Source organism: Canis lupus, chromosome 31 (genome assembly GCF_048164855.1).
Source record: "Canis lupus baileyi chromosome 31, mCanLup2.hap1, whole genome shotgun sequence".
NCBI lineage: Eukaryota > Metazoa > Chordata > Mammalia > Carnivora > Canidae > Canis > Canis lupus.
This window is the reverse complement of record NC_132868.1, coordinates 17,670,221-17,691,314: the sequence shown is the minus strand read 5'-3', so window position 1 is coordinate 17,691,314 and position 21,094 is coordinate 17,670,221. Positions and strand designations below refer to the sequence as shown.

Below are 21,094 nucleotides of genomic sequence, written 5' to 3'. Positions count from 1 at the left end.
CATGGTTCCAGCCAGCTGTGACATTAGTATCACAAGTCCAGGTTAACAAGAAGATTAGATGGGATGGGAGTGGGGTTAAGATGATTTGACTACTAAAGGAATCACTGTAAAAATAATACTTTGTTTTTCCACAAAGGTTTTGTGAAACCTCCGCATTCAGGTTTTCATTTGAAACAGAAGTACATTAGACAGCAAGGCCTTTCCTATAGTACCCTGTAACATGCTTAATTTAACAAAAATTAAATTCCATGCAGTCTATCAGGAATAGACTGGCTATAAATGATCGATTGAGGAACTCTTCCTGTGGGAGAACTCTTTCTTTAAAAAATCTTTTGAACATAGTTTAGGAATGAGAGGTGTTTTTTAGGGACTTTGAAATTTTCACATGACTTGAGTCTCAGGCTCACTTACTAGCCTGTGCTTCTGGTTCCTTAGCTAGAGTTTTCGTCTACTTCTCATTGATCTGCTCTATTTTATTTGGTTTAGGTTTTTTCACCTCAGAGATACTTCAACATCGACCCCAATGCAACTCAAACTTCTGGGAACTGTGGCTCCCAAAAATCCAACCTCCTTTTGAATTTCCAGGGTGGATTTGTGAATCTCACATTTTTGAAGGTAAGGGCTGAGCTCTTTCATACTAACTGGCTCTAGCATTGCTTTCCCTATTCCTCACCCTGGGACCCAGTGGTGCAACTCCACACTTGACTTTAAGTTCCAAAGGAAATAGATGTCAGAGCCTTTTGAGATATTCCCTGATAAGAAAGAAGGGCATGGAGATGGAGAGGAAGGAAGTGTCGACATCTTATGTTTACCTTCTTCCCCCTTCAGCCTCCTCTGTGCAGCCCAAGAAGGGCTTCAATGCCTCTTAAGGGAGACTTGGCCTTGGGGAACCCAGCCACAGGTGCCCTTTGCAAACCATCCAAAGGAGGAAGTTGTACAGATCAACAGGCCCATTGAAATTCCCAGTGCACACACAGAAATAGGATTATTATAAGACCAAGTCAAATGTCACAATAGGTTCTTTCCAAATGCAGCAGGCAAAATTCAGGGACTAACCACACACTGGGTTTTTCAGATGGTATTACAAAAGGGGTAGACAACAGAGTGGAGTAGAGAGACTATGGACATGAGATTAGAGAGTCTTGGCTGAAATTTGACTCTGTCACTTGTTCTCCCTATGACATCAGGCAGGCAATTTAACCTGTTTGAGCTTTATTTTAACACTTGAGAAATGGGGAAAGGGAATTAAAGATCACCTGTGTAAAAAGCATTGTCCAGTACTTGGAAAGCAGATGTTCAATAGCCAGTAGCTATGATTACAATGACTCGAGTGGATAAATATCTTGGGGATACAATGTTGGTCACCCCACTCTCAAAGGAGAGATTTGTCCCAGCTTCTCCTGAAGTGTCATTCAAATAGGCCGAGTAAGAGCTGGGAAGGAGGTGCCAAGAGGACATTTGCAGCTGGGACTTGGTGTGGGCTTCCTTCTTAACCTGTCCAATGTGACCCCTAAGTTAGAGGGGTCTTGAGTAGCAGAGCTTGGAGAGGAATGAGCATAGACATTGCCATGAAACAAGTCAATATTGGCTCTCAGCCATAGTACTTATCAGCCACACGATTTTGGACTGGTGGAGGCACATTTTCTTGTCTATAAAATGGAAATAATTACATCTCCTAGTGGGATCCTTGGGAGAATCAGAAATGGCGTATGTAAATGGTCTTGCACAGTGCTTGACACCTAACAATGTTCAATAAAGGATGTTGATGTTCTTAACTTGGTGTCCAAGGCTTTATCTTCCTTGTGCATATGGTTTTCCTTGAGGTAGAAATACACTTGAGAAGCCAGAGGTTTGCTTTCAGTATCAAATGGGCAAAACATTCTCTCTCACACCAGAACATTCTGGGCAGAATATGTTCTCTACCACTGGACAGCTAAGGTAAAACCTACAAAGGGGCCTGGAATTCTTCTAAAGTCACTTCAGCAAAAGGGCAGAGGGTTCAGGCACAAGTATTCATGCTTCAGTTCAAAGCTTGATTCCACCCAGATTACTGCTTGTGTGAGTAACTGTCTGAGGGAAGGCATCAGAAAACTCCAGCGTTTGTCTGTAGCATGCAGTGGCCACTGCCTTAGGCAGGCCTGCAAGTTTCTTTGGCACCCTTCAATGTCTCTTTTTGCTCCTCTCCTCTGTCTCCTGATGCCCTATATGCCTGCCCTTCCAATGCCTTCAGGCTGGATTCTGTTTGACCAAACTCCACCCAAAGGTTGAACCCCTACCTTTCTGCAAATCTCTGTGCCTCCAGAAGTATGGGTAGGAAATGAATACTGAGATAGAGCTAGATGGAGCAGCAGGGCCTTCTCTCCCTCCACCCATTTTCTGGAAGGAGCAAGAAGAGCCACTAGCTGTGGCCCCAAGCTTGCAATAGATGCTTTGCCTAGGTCCTGCCAACCAAATTCACCTTATTCATTTCATTCCCCAGCACCAGTTTCTCAAGCAGCTGACCTTAGCTCTACAACATGAGAAAAGCAAAGAAGCTTGTAGAAAGTAAATTTTCCCACCAGCCTGAGTCCTTCAGGAGAATTTCCATATTTTAAAAGAGAACTTGTTTAAGCTAAAATGGTGGCCACAAACCCAAGGATTACAGGGACTAAGCATAGAGCTTAATGAAAGAAGTAGGCTAATAAAAAATTTTTTTTTCCTAGAAACAGGCAGTCTTTCTTTTTTATTTTCCCACTTTTGGTGAAGACTTCATCTTCCCATTAAGTCTGCATAAGGAAAACATGGAGTAATGAGATGACAGAGGCAAGCCTCAGAAGTGAGGAGACACAAGGGTGGGGTAGGGAGTGCCCATCCTCCCCAGAGGGGCAGCCACTCGTCAGCTCTGGCTGGCAGTGTCCGTGGCTGGCCGGCATCTCCCCCTGGGGACTTTCACTGTCCTTCACAGTGGACATTCATTCCGGATGGTGGGGTATACATTCTGAGTGGCTGCTACCCTACTATGTCAGTTGTCAAATATTTTACATATTACCTCTCTTGGGTGGTAACAAGAAACCAGTGTTATCAGATCTCCTGACTGTTCAAGACAAGGCAGAAATACCCAGATCTTTTTATTTTTAAATGTTGGCAACACATTTTTTTTTGAAGACTTGAATAGTGCTGGCCCAACAGAACACAGTTGTAAGCCAGATTTGACCTGTGGGCACTCTGCCCTAACTGGTGGTCTGTGTCAAATGCATTTAGGCAGGAAAGCCATCTAGTTTCTTCCGCAGGAGAAATGGCTTCAGCAATACTGTCAGCCACTTTTCAAAATGTTGCTTCCTTCTAGACCAGTGCTTTTCAACAGCAGCGGTATTAATATTTGGGGCCAGATAAGTCTGTGATGGGGGCTACCTTGTGCCTTGTACGATATTGAACAGTATACCTGGCCTCCACTTGCTGGATGCCAGTAACAACACCCAGCTCCAAGGTGACAACCCCAAATATTTTCAGACGTTGCCAAATGTCCCCTGGGGGGGACAATCACCCCTGGCCAAGAACTACTGCTCTAGAGAAAAAGAGTCTTGGAAAATAGTTTATGTTAGTTACAACATAATAAATGTTATGAGAACCAAATTGTAGAATGGTAAATGGATGCTGGTGAGCAAGCCTGAATTAACAGTTTATTAATAGGAATTTACTGAGCACCTATGTGTCCCAAACACTGAGCCAGACATTATGGGAGTAAATAAAATAAATATATGCTATAGTTTCAGGTTTCAAAACATGTACAATAATTTGTAATTTTTTTAATTGAAATATTGCCAATAATAGAAACATAAAGGAAAACTTGCATCCCGAACTGTTCCTTCACAGTTCATTTCATTCCCGTGTCATTTCTATGTGGCCATGGACAAGTCACCAGTTCTGTTTCCGAGCCTGTTTCCTCCTCTATAAGATGGGGCCAACCACTACCTATTTTGTTGGGCTGCTGTGAAGGTGAACCAGTCCATCATATGTGGTAATGCTGAGTGTGGCGTCTGGCCCATAACGGGGTTAGGAGAGGTAGGTTTCCTTTCTCATTTCTCTCATTTCATTTTTTAAAGAACTGAAAACCTTTCTATGTCAGGGTCTCATTTGATTAAGGTAACAAACTGAAAGTCCTTCAGGCCCTCCAGGTGCAAGATAAATATACCTCCCTACCCCCGCACCCCACAGCTTCCTTCCTGCTAGGAGAGTTTGTTTTAGAAGATCTTTCAGTAACTTTGTGTAGAGTTAATTTTTCCATGCTCAGCACTACCTCTTTCTCATCCACCTGGCTGTCAGGGCAGCTTAAGGTTTCCAGCCCTGACTCTGGGATGGGACGTGGAAGAGATCAGTGGTCTGGGCGTGCCAGGGTAGGAGGTGAGGGGGGGGCTGGAGTGGAGGGTGCGCTCTGGGGGTAGGAGGGTGCACTCTGAGCCAGGCAATGTTCTGGCCTGCCCAGCCAACATCTGATAAGCTAATGCTGCCCACTGCCCTGCTGCTTACCCAGAACCTTGCAGGGGTATTTGGAGCCCTCTTAACTTACAGATTCCTGAGAATTGCTATCAACGTTCAAATGTGAACACCCTCAGAATGCACTATGTAGAGCTTCCCTGGTATGCTGTGTTATTTCATGCCCCATTTTCCCCTATGCTTTTCCCTCTGCCTGGAATGCCCTCTCCCACCCCTCAGCCCCTTGTGCATTCATGCTTTAAGACAGGCTCCATTATCTTTACCCTGTGAAATCTCCCCACTGCCCCAGGCCCCACTTCCATCCCAGGTAAAACTGGGAGACTTTCTTCTTTTGGTTTCCCAACCTTCCACTGGTTATCCCCTGACCTCCCTTAACTGCACATTTTGCTGTCCTGAAGGTGTATCTGTGATTTATTCCTGGTGCCAAGCCCTGACTTTGTACATAGCATATCTTTAGCAAATTGTTGAATGAGGTAAGGAATCCATAAAGGAATGAATCTAAATTTCACAGAGACTCTTGGCCAAACTGCCAAATAGTAGACCAGCAGCTCCAAAGAAACGGCCTCTTTGGCTTCCCATTGCTATATACAGAGCAAAGGTTTCTTGTCATAGAACACAACATAGAACACAACAACACCGAGCAAAAAGGCCTGATTGATGTTGAAGAGAAAATCCACATCCTGAACATCTGTGACTATGACACTCCCACAATGCATTTTGCTGAAATGGGCAAATGCCCTTCTTGGGCAGGTCAATTGGCTGGTTTGCTTTGGACTTGGTCCTTTGTTAAGGAAGATGTTTAGGACCCTTGGGGAATTAGGACCCCTCTGACGAGATATTGCAGAGCTCTTAGATACTGGCAATGAGAAGCCACTGTGTCAGCATCCCATCGGTTGAATGGTGAGATGGGACTCCAGCAAGGGTCCATTCAAATGGGCACATTGTAAGTGCTGAAGTGCCACATTTAGCTGTTAGAAGTCCTTAGCCCCTTTTGACAATGCTGATAGGTTCACAAACGATTTTCACTTTGTTTTCAAGAATCTGACATGATAGATCTTTGTTGCTTTCCAACCTGAACCCCAAATGTGAAAAACATCTGGCAGAGAATCACTTTGTGGGCATCAGAGGAGAAAGCAGATACTATAAACTGCATAATGAATAGCCTGTAATTTCCCTCGCACTTTGGGTTAAGTGTGACATCTGCTTGAAGCTCCCAAACCCTCCACCCCTTCCTCTGTACCCACCTGTCTCTCATCCCCCAGAGCTGAGGTTTAGGCTCTGTTTCTTTAATCAGTAGGGTTGTCGAAGCTTAACTTCCTTGCTCTCTCTTTCTATTTGTGGTAGATCTGAGCTCTAAGAAATAGACAAAAAAATGATCATTTGAGCTCAATGAGACAGGTTTACTGGGAAGGGGCAATCTAATTTATTATCACTGTTGTGAATAACACTGGTCAAAATTTGAGTGAAGACTGTAATACGTTTTTTTACATGGATGTCTTCGGTTCATCTTCACATGAAACTGAGAGAGTAATTTTGTTATAATTTTCCCCATCCTACTAATTACAAAAATTAGACTTTTGTAATGTTCTCAAAGATTTGACAACTCAAACTAGGTCACATAGGAACAAAAAGAAATTTTTTAATTGGCATTAAAAAATTCTTAGCAAAGCTTTGTTCTCCCAAAGAGAAGGTTAACCACTCTCTTTATATTTCTTTTACTTTTTAATTTTTAAATTCCTTATTTAAATTCAATTTAAATTCAATTTAGTTAATAACATATACTATATTATTGGTTTGAGGGGTAGAATTTAGTGATTCATCGGTTGCATATAATACCCAGTGCTCATCACATCATGTGTGCTCCTTGATGCCCATCCCTCAGTTATCCCCGCTCACCTCCCCTCTAGCAACCCTCAGTTTGTTTCCTAGAGTTCAATGTCTCTTATGCTTTACTTCCCTCTCAATTTTCATCTTATTTTATTTGTGATTTATCTGTGATTTCCTGACTTGTTAATTTTAGCCGTTCTGACTGGTGTGAGGTGTATCTCTTTGTGGTTTTGATTTGGATTTCCCTGATGCTGAGTGATATTGAGCATTTTTTCATGTGTCTGTTGGCCATTTGTATGTCTTCTTTGGAGAAATGTCCGTTCATGTCTACTGCCCATTTCTTAACTGGATTTTTTATTATTTTGACTGTTGAGTTTGATAAGTTCTTTATAGATTTTAGATACTAGGCCTTTATCTGATATGTTGTTTGCAAATACCTTCTCCCATTCCATAGTTTGCCTTTTAGTTTTGTTGACTATTTCCTTTGCTGTACAAAACCCTTTTATATTGATGAAGTCCCAATAGTTGGTTTTTGGTTTTGTTTTAGCCGAGTGATTTGTTCTGCAACTTTGTTTTCCATTGATGGTGGGGAACAGGAGTTAACAAGCTGTGGCCCCCAGGTCAAATTCAGACAGCTACCAAAAAATGTAGAGTCTGCAGCCTAAGAATTACTTTTACATTTTTAAATGGCCGGGGGTGGTGGTGGTAGACAATATTATGTGGCACCTGAAAATTATATGAAGGTCAAATTTTAGTGTCCATAAATGAAGGTTTTGGTAGGTGCTATTTGACAAACATGGCCACACTCGCTTATGTACATGTTGTCTTTGGCTGCTTCTGTGCTACAATGGCAGGATTGAGTATCAGCTACACAGAATCACAAAGCCTAAAATATTTATCATCTGGCTCTTTACATAAACAAACTTGCCAATCCCTTTTATAGAATAAACCAGCCCTACTACCATTCACATTATGCCAAATTCTAAACTTCTGAGTCTAAAAATAAATGTTTTTCTCTAGTTTAAATAGAAGACAATTTCAGAGTGCCTGGCTGGCTCTTTCAGTGGAGTATGACTCTTGATCTCGCTCAGGGTTGTGAGTTTGAGCCCCACGTTGGTTGTAGAAATTAGTTAAAAAGAAAAAGACAATTTTATTTCTATTCTACTATTTCTATTTCAAAACTTTACAGAAAAATTGGGCACAATTATCTAGATAAAACTCATTTAGTATCAGTAGCATAAATTATATAAAATTTGGAATCTCAAGGAAAATAAACATCTGCCTGCACTTTTGTTTACATGAGTCACCTAACAAATGATTTTCCTTTATCATAACCATAGACATCAGCTCAGAACCCAGGAAACATTTGGCTAATAGAAGGAAACTGGATATGGGCTCCGAACTCTATCCTGTCATGCCATTAAGGTGAATTCACAGTGAATGTGAGCACTCTGCCATCTGCTTTGGAAAGCCCCCCTTTTGGCCTTAGCCCTATATAGCACTGGTTCTTGGGGAGCAGAAATGGCCCTTCCTATCAAGACTGGCTTCATGAGCATGTAACTTATGTAGTCGGCCGGGCCCATGCTTGGTTTAAGCTTTGCTGTCCCCTCTTGAAATTCTTCAATGACTTTTGAACAGGAAATCCTATATTTTTGTTTTATAGTAGGCACCACAGATTATGTAGCTGGTCCTGCTTCCAATAGATGGCTAAATATGAACAACTGCATTTCAGGGAATGTGAAAGAAAGTTCTAGTGCAACAAATTGTTTGTCCATACCCACATATCCCATAGAGGAAAATGTAGGGCAGGATCCTGTAGACCAGATTTTGCTTTATGTCACTTACAAACAATGTGAGTTAGAGATAGATTCTTAACTCCTCTGAGTCTCTTTGTTTTCAGCTGCAAAATGGGCTGATAATATTTTTTCTTTCTCAGGCAGCTGTTATGAGGATCAAAGGAAGCAATGTAGGTAAAAGCATGCACTTAGTAAACTGTGAAGCCTTTGTAGAAATATAAAGCTTTTCCTTATGTGAGGATAGATGGAGGAGATGCCACAGGAAGGAGAAGATTCTAGGAAGTCCCCTATGGAGCTCAGAGCTCACTTTATCACTGTTCTCCTGCTGCTCCTTAAAGCAATCTCATACTTGCAGCCAAGAAATTTCAAAAAACAAAGTCATGCTTGTGTGACTGTCTTCCTTAAATCCCATCAGTGGATCCTCTCTGCTCTTAGGATAGAGCAGGGATCTTATAAGACTTTGGGCCCTGAAATACAGGTCTCTTTATGCTAAAAAGGACCCCAAAGAATAACCTCAATAGATCGTTTGTGAAAGTGACCAAAGAAGGGCCTGGGTCACAGATATTCTCTCTAAAACAAATGGATGGTCCAAGTACATTGTTTACTTTGCCTTTGCGACCTAGGACTGAGCACCTTGAAGGAAGGAGCCAGGTCTTATTCTTTTCCAGGACCTAGAGCAATACCTGATCTGGAGTATATCTAAGAGAAATTAAATGCTAGACTTGGAGACAAGAAGCTTGGGAGTCATATCTTTCCCTGCCACCTATTAGGGCTGTGACCTTGGGCAAGTCAGTGAGCCTCCATTTCTTCTCATTTGCTGTGAGGATTAAATAAGGCATGGCATAGAAGTGTCTGCTCCAGTGCCCCGCACAAGGTAAGAAGCCAGGATGTAATAGGTGCTATTTGATGAATTATAGGATCTAGAGTTGAGTGTATCAGTAGGAGTTGCCTTACTAAAACAGTTTCTATTTTTAGAACCCTTATATTGTATAGGGAATCATCATTTCATCTACAAATAATACATAGATAGACTGAATGTAGTCAAGATAATTATTGTTAACTTTCTTTATGACCAGACTTGAAACTACTAAAGGTAATTCAATTTCAGATTCTGATTTTGGTTGTTTTATACCTCTGTTTTTGCACCTCTTACTTGTGGATAGTTTCTAATGAATGTTTGCAAAAAGTAACTGCAAATCACCTACTTTTAAAAACCCCAAGGCCTCCTTTTTCAACTTACCCTTCCATATCTCAGTTCAATTCCCTTTGTTTCACACTCTTAGTGTCTCAGGAGTTTATAGGGCTGTTTGTAATGGTCTTTTTTTTTTTTCCCCAAAAGGACAATCCCTGAATAGAATGTGGAACACTGCTTAATATTTCCTTTTTTTTTTTTTTTCTTAATATTTCTGAACACAACCTCCAAGTCCTCTTTGAGAACACCCCCTGATCTCAGTAAGCCATTTCTTTCCAGAATCCCTCATGGTAGCCCTATCTAATCATTTTGGAGACATGAATCCTTTAATCTATTCAAAGCAATTCTATACCCTCCCCAAGAAAATGCCTGCAAAATTTTGAACACATTGTTTTTCCCAGAGAGTTTATAAGCTCCATGAAGTCCACCCATGATAGCCTTAAAGATGAGTGATCTCAGGGCACATGGGTGGTTCAATCAGTTAAATGACTGACTCTGAGTTTCAACTCAAGTTAATCTCAGGGTTGTGAGATAGAGCCCCATATCAGTCTCCAAGTTTAGACAGAGTCTGCTTGGGACTTTCTCTCCCTCTTTCCTTCTGCCCCTTCCCTCTGCTCTCTCTCTAAAATAAACAAATCTTTAAATGCTGAAGTTATTTCTGCCTTTAAAAAGAAGATGAGTGGTCTCAGTTTTACCTAGATATTCATTACTAGTAAAAGCTTAATGTGTACCCCTCCAACCTCTCCACCTTCCAGATGTATATATATTTTAACAGGGAGAAACTTGGCCTAACTTAAGGGACTCTGGAGTGGTGGAATTTGAATTTTAGGCTCTAGCAACAAGTATGCAGTAGAGAAATTTTGGACCAGGAGTAAACTATTTCTTATTATTTATTTATTGTGTGGTATATTGACTTTTTTGAACTTTTCAGACACAACTATGGCTCCATACCACTACATCCCCAAAACCCCATATCAAAGATCAAAGAGCTGGAATTTTGCCTAAACAAAGTTTGTTTTTTTTTTTTTTTTTTTTTTTTTTTTTTTAATGATGAGTTTTAGGACAGTGTGTGGACTTCTCACATTCCTGTAAGCATCAGAGATTATTTGTTGGAGATGAGGCAGTGCTGCTTTATTTTATTTTTATTAAGATTTTATTTATTTATTCATGAGAGACACACAGAGAGAGGCAGAGACACAGGCAGAGACAGAAGCAGGCTCCATGCAGGGAGCCTGATGTGGGACTCGATCCCGGGTCTCCAGGATCACACCCTGGGCTGAAGACGGCGATAAACTGCCGAGCCACCAGGCTGCCCCTTGCCTAAACAAAGTTTGTAAACTAGGATCGTTAACATAAAAAAAGATTGCCCGAAGGTTAATACACTGCTGTTTTACAGGATGAAAACTCATATTATATCAATGAAGTAGGAGCCTATTTGGCGGTCTCAAATCCAGGTAAGTAGTTAGAGAAGGCCGTTCCACTAGCAGTGATGCTGTGCTTCAGGTTAGCTCATTTCACACCCCAATGAATTGCTAATCTTTGATGCTGCTTTGGAGAGACAGACTGAGAAAGTAACCAGGAAAACATACTACATCTTTGTTTGCTTCAGTTTGCTCATCTGCTCATGAAGGAGGCTGGAGTACATTATGTCAGGGATCATTATCAGCAACTGTAAGGAGTTTAGTGACTTTTGGACAGATTTGCTATTGATGGTGCAATTTATTCTAGACTCTTGGAATCATGCGTTCATGCTACAAAAACACTCCCAAAAACCACACACACACACAAAAACAACTGTAGTTAGTGCCAGCTAGGTGCCAAGCCCCGTAATAGAAATCCCTATTATCCAAATGTATAGTCCTTGCTGTCATGGAGCTTACATTCTAGAAGTGGGGAGAGGACCATAAACAGACACATTAAATTATAATAGTTAAGTAGTGTTAAGTTCTATGAGCAAACACAAACAGGTCCTGGGGGAGAGGATTGGAAAGATATTCTTGGTAGGACCTTTGGGAAGCCCTCAGGGGAGGAAAGTATCTCTAAAGAGGGGAAGTTTGAGTAGAGAGGTATCCCCATTTGGGGGCTCTGGGCCTGGAGGAGCCGTTTTTTCAGGTGGCAGGAACAACAGATACACAAATCCTTAGAAGTGAACTTGCTCATCTGTTCAGGGAGTGGCAAGTACTGCGTGTGCCCAAGAGAGTGAAGAAAGCAGCAGATAAGGTCTGAGGGTCATCCAGGCCAGACCATGTAGGGCTTGTGGGTAAGATAAGGTGAGAACTTTGGATTTTAGTTTAAAGTGTGAAAGGTTGCCATAGGAGGGTTTGGTGTAGGGAAATGGTATATCAAATTTACATTTATAAAAATTCAGTTTGGTTGCTATATAGAGAATTAGCCACAGTAGGGCCAGTGGAGAGAACTCCTCTAAGGTTCCTGTCTAGGAAAGTAATGCTCCCAGTCAATTCAGACGAGTTTCTCAAGGGTTCAAATGTTTCTCTGGAAAGCCCAAACTTGGATAACAAACCATTGCTGGCACCTACTCTGTGCCAGGTACCACACATGTCTTTTTTCTCCTTTTTAAAATTCTGTCTTTTGACTAGCTTAAACTTATCTTATTAAGGAACCTATACTAAAGAAACTTGCCAAGAGATGAAAATGTGAAGAAATGTCTATTTAAAATATAAGATACATTTTATTGATGTTGTTCAAGAGGATGTTGTCAATGATTATTGGTTAAAAGTAAGTAAGATGTCAAGTTGACGACTCATTTTCATATATAGTACCTCACTTAGTCAAGGGTGCTCATATAGGCTGGGGAATACATATTGTGAATTCTAACATAAATTAGCAAATGATATCACAAAGCATGGACTAAATTTTAACCAGCAATAGAGTAGTAATGTCTCAAGAAACAGGAGAAGGGAAAGTCAGACCAGAAGCTAGGCTAGAGGCTGACAAAGGGGATAAAACAACAACTCAACAATTCCAGACTCAGCAGTAGTAGCAGAGCTGTAGAAATCACAATAATGATAATTTACACATCAGTGGTGGTGGTAGTGGTAATTAGAGGTAATGATTGCTGTAATGTTAGTGGGAGTCATAGTAGTAGACTACCCTGGATATAAGACATGATATAGTAGTGTACGTGGCTAATGGAGTGCATCATGAGGGATTTTTGCATGTATATATGCAAGAATCTACAGTACATAGTACAGTAATAGTCAGGAGACACAATAGGATAGTGGTCAAGACAGCAGACTGTAGAATCAGACTGCTTGAGTCCAAATACCACTTACTAGCTGTGCTGTAGGATCTTAGGCAAATGTTTTCAGTTCTCCAACTCTCCATTTCCTTGTCTGTAAAATGGAGACAGTAGAATCGATCTCAAAAGATTGTATGAGAATTAGGACAGTGCATGCAGAGTATTTGCATGGCCCCCTCTGCATAGCAAGCAGACCCTTGATGTGGAAGGCTACATTAGACACAGGCAAACACACCCACAGAGGCAGGAAAGGAGGGAGACTTTCAAGTTCCCTCATTAGCAGCCCATGGGTATTCCTCGCAGGCACCACTTTGGTGAATTCACTAAGGTCCACAGTCTGGTCCTCAACTGTGGGGGCTGTCAGCACCGCCTTATGTATTGTCTGTGTCTTCAAGAAGACATCTAAACCAAGGTCATGAAACTAATGTATAAAATCAAAATGCAAATATGTGCATTTATCATGGAACTATTTCTTATGGTAACTACCAAGGGGACTAGACAGCTGGGTCCTCTGACCAGTGGATTTTCTCCCATTCAAGAAGCCAAAGTATTATCAGAAGGGTGTTTGGTGAATGCAGAATTATAGCAAATGGAGTTAATAATATGATTAAGATGTTTAGCCCCATCTGCCTTGAAGCATATGTTTCCTTGAAAAGGGTATACCTGTCATAGTAGAGCGCCAGTCCTTGAACAGTCTTTCTCTTCCAAAAGCACTCAGATGGGCAGAGATAGGCTGCTCTCTTTACCATGTTTCTATGGATGGATGTAACAACCCCTCCTAACGATGGGATTAGCCCATCGCTTTGCTAGATTAATACAGTCTGGTAATATGCAAATGTTCCACTTGGTGACTGTGTATGTCTATTCTGATTCATTAAGGGTTCATGTGACTGTCACAGAAAGCAACCTACTTCTCTCTTTTTTTTAATAATAAATTTATTTTTTATTGGTGTTCAATTTGCCAACATACAGAATAACACCCAGTGCTCATCCCATCAAGTGCCCCCCTCAGTGCCCGTCACTTATTTCTGAGGGTTTTGTGGGCACTTCTCTGTAGTCCCCAAGCACTGACACTAGTCCCCACCAATGCTGCCCCCAATGATTTAAGACAACTGAAGAAAAAGTTCCTAAAAATTCTCATTCCAAAGCTAGTACATTCCAGTTTATGTGAGTTTGCCCGCCTATACCACATAATACCAGAAAAAAGTCCCCAAGAGCACCAGAGGGGTTCTTCACGAGGAAAAGGCAAAACCTTGAAGGCCACATCTGAACGAAGGCCATTTAACTGTCTATGGGCCACCCGGGAACAGCTGAAATTCAATGGATACATACTAAGATGTGGTTATATGTCATCCTTGTGTTTTCAGAGAAAATCTACCAAGGAATGAAAAGCTCTGTGGTGATGTTCGAGACTAGGGTTGGGCATTCCTTCAAATGTGTGAGCGAACAGAGCATCCAGCTGTCAACCCACCTTCAACTGAAAACAATGAATGTCCAATTTCAAGCCTTTGATTTCAAAGATGACCACTTTGGTAATGGTAAGTCGAGTCTTCCTCATGTCACAAGCATAAACTTCAGAGACCCAGGGGGTAGTTTCAAGTTGTTATTTGTGTGTGAAGCTGTCAAAGGGACAAGGGTCACGTGAGTTTCCATGACAGTATGATTCCACAAAGCTTTTAGGGCCAAGTTTCTCTGTCCAACTTTCCCTCCTGTCATTCCTTTGAGTCAATACCAATCTCAAAATCGGATACTTTAGGGAAGCCCGGGTGGCTCAGCAGTTAAGCACCTGCCTTCAGGTCAGGGCGTGATCCTGGAGTCCCCAGATCGAATCCCACATTGGGATCCCTGCATGGAGCCTGCTTCTCCCTCTGCCTGTGACTCTGTCTCTCTGTGTCTTTCATGAATAAATAAATAAAATCTTAAAAAAAAAAATCAGCTACTTTAACTCATTCATATCCACCACTCTCGACAACAGGATGCATTCTCCTGGTAAAACCAAAACACATATCCTGCCTCCTCCAAATACACACACACACACACATACTCAATCAAAAAGTCAGAAAATACCATCTGCAACTTTCCCTTTCCGAGCTGTTGAGTACTGGAAAACTCAGGTATATTTGGAAACTTTTAAGATCCTATTAGTAATATCTAAAACTCAAGATTTCAGAATCGATTCTTTCCCACTTGCAGAGAGAAAAGAGAAAATTGCAATAATTCAACATAGAAATATATACTCTATTGGGCTCCCTCTTCTCAATTCCCCTGACTAGAGCTTCCTTATAGTTGGTTTTAGTTTCTATGTAACTTCTGCTTTGAGTTCTATGCAACTTCCCCACAGAGAGAAGCAGGTTCTAGGCAGAAGGCCAGGGGCAGACCAAGGTGACTTTCTGAAAGTTTTTTTTTTCCCTTCTGGGGAAACAGGTTATAAAGATTTCTATGGGAAAAAAATATTTCTATGTATGTCTAGGAATCGAATTTCAGTTTCTAAAACCTTCCTCTCATAATAGCTAAAAACATTATGAGTACTTCTCAATTTTCATATATAGATTTAGCTAAAAGTTTAGCTGTAAATTCCATTTCTGTAATGTGAACCCAACTTATCTTTGAGTTCCATTATAAAGTTGAAAATGTGCCTACAAAAATCTTCTGATATACTTGCTAGGAAGCATGGAACAGAGGAAGGATTAAAGTGTTGCTGGCCTCAGACCCCCTGATTTCTGTAGGTTTTGTCTGAATCTTGAAATCTCTGCCTCCATTTTGGACTTTTACCACAGTGCTAAGATAAAAATATTAAAAATTTCTTAGTAGGTGTGGCACCCACTTTGTCATCTGGTCTCAAAACTTCCAACTTGAGGAAACTTAAAAATTCATGATGAAGGTTTGAAAAGCCTCTGTAATTAATCATGTGATCTTAAAAAATAAGGTACACACTTGCTCTTCCTCTGCCTCTGAACCTCTGTGAAGCAGCAAGTGAGCAAGTGGGAAACCTTGTCATAGCAGAGGTGAGAAATAAAACCTTTCAGCAACATACATCTGGCCTCTCTTAGCAGTGCCCACAGGGAAACATAGAAAAGCTACCTTTTCATTTCATCCCCTCCCGTCCTTCCCCTTTCATATAATTCTCAACTTGCCACATTCTTAACCAATTTTTTCACCTTCATTTGTTGTCTGCCTCCTTCACATTTTTTTTTCTGCTTTGTCTCTATTCTTATTTGATTCTAGCCTATCCTTGTAATTTTGTTAATTTGGGCCATTATGGCCAGGGGTCAAAGCATCCAAAGAATCAGGAATGGCAAACAGAAAGAATAGGTAGATCTACCCCAGATTATTATCCATTTTCCTTTTTTTCAAGGGGAGCAGCAGTGGGGAGGGAGAGAAGCAGACTCCCCACTGTGCAGGGGGCCCGACATGGGGCTCCATCCCAGGACCCTGAGATCATGACCTAAGCTGAAGGCACCACCCACTTTCCTTGTAAGCAAACATTTACCAAAAAAAAAAAAAAAAAAAAATCATAAGCCAGGGATTCCTGATTGAGAGAGATTGATAAGTGGAGGAAAATTCTATCAAATATAGCTTACAATTTTTTAAAAGATTTTATTTATTTATTCATTAGAGACATAGAGAGAGAGGCAAAGACACAGGCAGAGGGAGAAGCAGACTCCATGCGGGGAGCCCAATGCGGGACTTGATGCCGAAACTCCAGGATCATGCCCTGGGCTGAAGGCAAGCACTAAACCACAGAGCCACCCAGTGATCCCCAGCTTACAATCTTATTCACGGTTTTCTTTCTTATATTGTTTATTTTTTAATACAGTTTTCTTTTTTCATTTTTTAAAAAAAGATTCTATTTATTTATTCATGAGAGACACACACACAAAGAGAGGCAGAGACATAGGCAGAGGGAGAAGCAGGCTCCATGCAGGGATGTGGGACTCGATTCTGGGACTCCAGGATCACCATGTGGGCTGAAGACAGATGCTCGACCGCCTACATTGTTTAAAGAGGATAAACATTACATTGTTACATTGTAATTGTTTACAATGTTTAAACAATTTTTACATTGTTTAAAGAGGATAATTGAGGAGGCACCTGAGTGGCTCAGTGACTCTTGATCTCACCTTGGTCTTAATCTCAGGGTCCTGAGTTCAAGCCAGGCCTTGAGCTCCCTGCTGGACCTGGAGCCTACATTAAAAAAAAAAAAAAAAAAAGGAAATAGGAGAACTGATGTCTTTATTTTGGAGAAAACAGTGAGTAATGGTTTTAATTGCTTTTCCTGAAAAAGGTTTTCTCATTTTTCTGTATTTGCCAGAAGTGCCACTCACCTGTTTTTAACAGGAAGTTTATGAAATTTGGCAACAGCACTCTAACCACTGCTTATCCAGAGGATGTTCTGGCTTTCCCTGGAAGGATTTCATCTCTTTCCATTTTCTCAGAAGTGAGGGGGTCGGGAGGGCACACAGCAGCTTCAAGAGAGCTTTAAGAGCCCCTAAGACGTTTCGAGTGTTAGGACATTACTGTTCCTTCCTTTTTTTTTTTTTTTTTTAATTTTTATTTGTTTATGATAGTCACACAGAGAGAGCGAGAGAGGCAGAGACACAGGCAGAGGGAGAAACAGGCTCCATGCACCGGGAGCCCGATGTGGGATTCGATCCCGAGTCTCCAGGATCGCGCCCTGGGCCAAAGGCAGGCGCTAAACCGCTGCGCCACCCAGGGATCCCTACTGTTCCTTCCTTACAACAGGAGATGTTGAGGGAAATCTGGGCTGTGACCCGGTTTACCAGCGAGGGCTTGCCTTCGGAGAGATGCCGCGTCTCTCCAGCAGGCCCTGCAACAGGTTCCTCCAGCAGGAATCAACCATCCCCCCCTCCAACTCCTGTTTCTAGCTCCACCTCGGGGGTAACTCAGAGGTCCTGTATCGCACCCAGCCATGACCATCCGGGAGAATGACTAAAGGAAGGTTACTGGTCTAGTGTGTGGAAATTTCTCCCACAGCACATGGGGAAAGAAGGGGAATTAAAATCAAGAAGAGAGGAGTAAGGCAGTTCACTTAGGGGCGGGAGGCGGCCCTGGGCCCTTGGCATCCCCGGGAGTGGCCTCGGGGTCCAGGGGTGCGCGGCTTACTGCAGGGCGCTGCTGGGCGCTGTCTGGGGTCCGCGGCAGGTGCTGGGCGCTCCGGGAAGCGCTGAGGGCCGCCCCTGCGAGCCTCCCCTGCAGGCCGCGCTTGCCCCTTGCCCTTAGCGCACCTGCTGCTTGCGGGTCCTGCAGGTTTAGACCCCCATTTTTCTCTTCCGTGGAGGGTGGAGCATCCTGAATTCACCCCTCCCTCTGCAACCCACCTAGAGAGAATAGAAACCTTCACGAATGCCCACCTGGAGAGAACCTAGCCATTGTTAATTTTGATATATTTCCCTCACATGCATATTTTACAAACCGGAGCATACAGAGAACCCGGTTTGGAATCCTTTGTTACCTGTGCATCATAAGCATTTCTCTGTGCAAAGGTGCCAAGGGTCATTATTATGGCTGCTATCATGAATATGCTATCAACAGTATATAATAATATATTTATTGTGTTGTTGAGAATTTTTATTGTTTCTAGGTTTTCACAAATGTGTTGTGATTAAAGAATTATGTATGAATTTCAAAACAGACATTGATTAGCGAATGTGTATAAATGTGTGTCTGAATTTTGGTTTTGCCTCATTAACTGTTTAAAATGGTTATGATTTATTCTGCAGTACTAATTCTTAATTTTTAAGAAAAAATGGAAACAGGAAATACATGAAGATGGCTTAAGTTTTTCTTTTAAATATTATAGAAACATATGAAATGAAAAAGTAGAGTTAAAATAGGGACTAGAGGGGATCCCTGGGTGGCTCAGCGGTTTAGCACCTGCCTTAGCCCAGGTCGTGATCCTGGAGTCCTGGGATCGAGTCCCACATCGGGCTGCCTGCATGGAGCCTGCTTCTCCTTCTGCCCGTGTCTCTGCCTCTCTGTGTGTGTGTGTCTCTCATGAATGAATAATTTTTTTAAAAAATCTTTAAAAAATAGGGATTAGAATTTTCCTTCCTCATTATCTAATGGGGGGAGGGGCGAGGAAGAGTGTTTAAAATCACCAGTAGCAGTGGAGATACAATCTATTGCGATTACCTTTTAAAACTGGTGAAAAAAAAGAAACAAGATTCAGAAGAACAGTTGAGTGGACAGCAGAGCTGGGTTCTGAGCACCTGCTTCCCCCCACCACACTCACCAGGAAGTCATATGATGAGAGAAAAAAGAAATCTTGTGAACGCTTAACTACCATTCCTAAAAAAACTGGAGGGAAATAGACGGTCATTTTATCTCTTCTCATCTAAGAGTAGTGAAAATGGGTACTGTGAAGAGGCAGAGTCAACACAGAGACTGATGGAAGTGAACTGGGGAGCCAACCCCAAATCACAGGCTACCCCCAGGCTATAGCTAATTCTCAAGGTACAAAAAAGAAGATAGAATCCAAATAGGTTGCTCAATGGGAAAGATTAAATGATCTCAGACATAATGGACAGAAAGGCCCTAATTTACCCAAATGATATTGAAGGAAATGCAATGTCATGGATAAGATGCTTAAGAGTGAACAAGATGGGGTGGGGGGTGGGAGTGATTGGGTGACGGGCACTGGGGGGTTATTCTGTATGTTGGTACATTGAACACCAATAAAAAAAAAAAAAGAAAAAAAAAGAAAAATGGGCAAAGAACAGTTGGTGGAAAAAAAAAAGTGAACAAGATGAGGGTTGCAAGCAAGATCTTGGGTTTGTCATTTCAAGCCCCATGTTGGGTGAAGAGATTACTTAAAAATAAAAAAAAACTTTTTAAAAAAAAGAATAAGCAAGATGAAAACAAGCTCTATGACCTTAATGCAAAAAACTGCAGCAAAATAAATAAAAATAGTATAAGATTAGATCAAAATATGGCTATAGAGTTTTAGTTTTGCAAAATGAAAAATGTTCTGAAAATGGATAGTGGTTGCACAAAAATGTGAATGTATTTATTGAAGTGTATACTTAAAATAGTTAAAATGGTAATTTTTATGTCTTTCTTACCACAATTAAAGGAGAGTTAGAAAGGAACATAGTTGACAAAATACAAAGAAAACATAACTTTAGGAATGGAGAGAAATCCCTGACAATTGGTTTTTGCTGAGTATCAGTTGAGAGTGTGAATTCCATATAACGAGAGATCATGAAGTGTTATAATGAAAGAGTGAGGTGAATGGGAGATTTCACTCCTACAAGTGAACACTTTGAGTATCAAAGCAACACCTAATAATAAATAGAAATAGTAAGAGGCAAAAGCAGTAGAGCTGAAATATAAATTATCTTCATAGAGAAAATAACTGAAATCAGCAGTTAATGGAGATAAAAATTAAAATTATGAAATTATAGGGCAGCTGCTAGGTATGGAAGATATTCAGATCATCTAAAGTAAGGATAATTGGTGCATCTGAAATAGAGAGTTAAAAATAGAAGAAAGATAAACTTGATGGCTTCAGAGATTTTCCTTAAGATAAATTATTGAAGTTTGTCCCAGGAAAAAAAAGAGCATAGTGTGTCCCAGGGGAAAAAAAAAACACTGACACAGAAAGTTTAGCATTGAGATACATCCAAACTAAGCTATAGAACTTTAAAGATGGGGATCCCTGGGTGGCGCAGCGGTTTAGCGCCTGCCTTTGGCCCAGGGCGCGATCCTGGAGACCCGGGATCGAATCCCACATCGGGCTCCCGGTGCATGGAGCCTGCTTCTCCCTCTGCCTATGTCTCTGCCTCTCTCTCTCTCTGTGTGTGACTATCATAGATAAATTAAAAAAAAAAATTAAAAAAAAAAACTTTAAAGATAATTCCTTAGACATATGAATTCTCTCTCCTCCTCAAAAGAGTATATCACCTATAAAGGGGAAAGTTAAAGTTGCCCTCAGATTTATTTACAATAATTTAAAGCCAAAAAACAATAGACCAATGTTTACAAAACCCTAAGGGAAAGAAAGTGTGACCCCAAAATATTATTTATTAAGATAATAGATATCTTCAAACATGAAATAATTCAAGGGATACAACACCAATGAGCTCTTCTTAAAAAAAAATTCTTGACAATGAAATTTGGTAAGATCAGAGAGAAGCCACATTATAAAGAAGGATAAAAACAAGTATCTCTCAGGAATAGAGAAGCCACAGTAAAAAAAAAGGGGAGGGGGATTTAATCTATTTAAGTAGTTAAATATAAAAAGCATGAAACAACTATGGGTCTGTAAATCTATCATAAGGTCACACCTTCTTGTATATGAAATATGTACATGGTTATTCATTATAGCATTATTTATAATAGCAAAAAATAAAAAAAAATGAAGTTTTCATCAGTCTGGGACAGATACATCCCACAAAAGAATACAGTTATAAGAAAGAATGAGAACATACATATTTATATATGTATAGGGAAGTTACTCAAAATATATCCTTGGGGAACCTGGGTGCCTCAGTCAGGATAAGCATCAAACTCTTTGTTTCAGCCCCG

General features: G+C 41.0%; 1 protein-coding gene across 1 annotated transcript in view; it reads left to right on the top strand.

Moving 5' to 3' along the window:
• The window catches only part of LAMP3 (lysosomal associated membrane protein 3), a 35,538-nt gene that overhangs the window by 8,146 nt on the left and 6,298 nt on the right, over positions 1–21,094 (top strand). Inside the window, exons 3-5 of the mRNA XM_072807548.1 lie at positions 487–615; positions 10,685–10,742; positions 13,915–14,085. Coding sequence (XP_072663649.1) covers positions 487–615; positions 10,685–10,742; positions 13,915–14,085 — 358 coding nt within the window. The remainder of the gene's footprint in view (positions 1–486; positions 616–10,684; positions 10,743–13,914; positions 14,086–21,094) is intronic.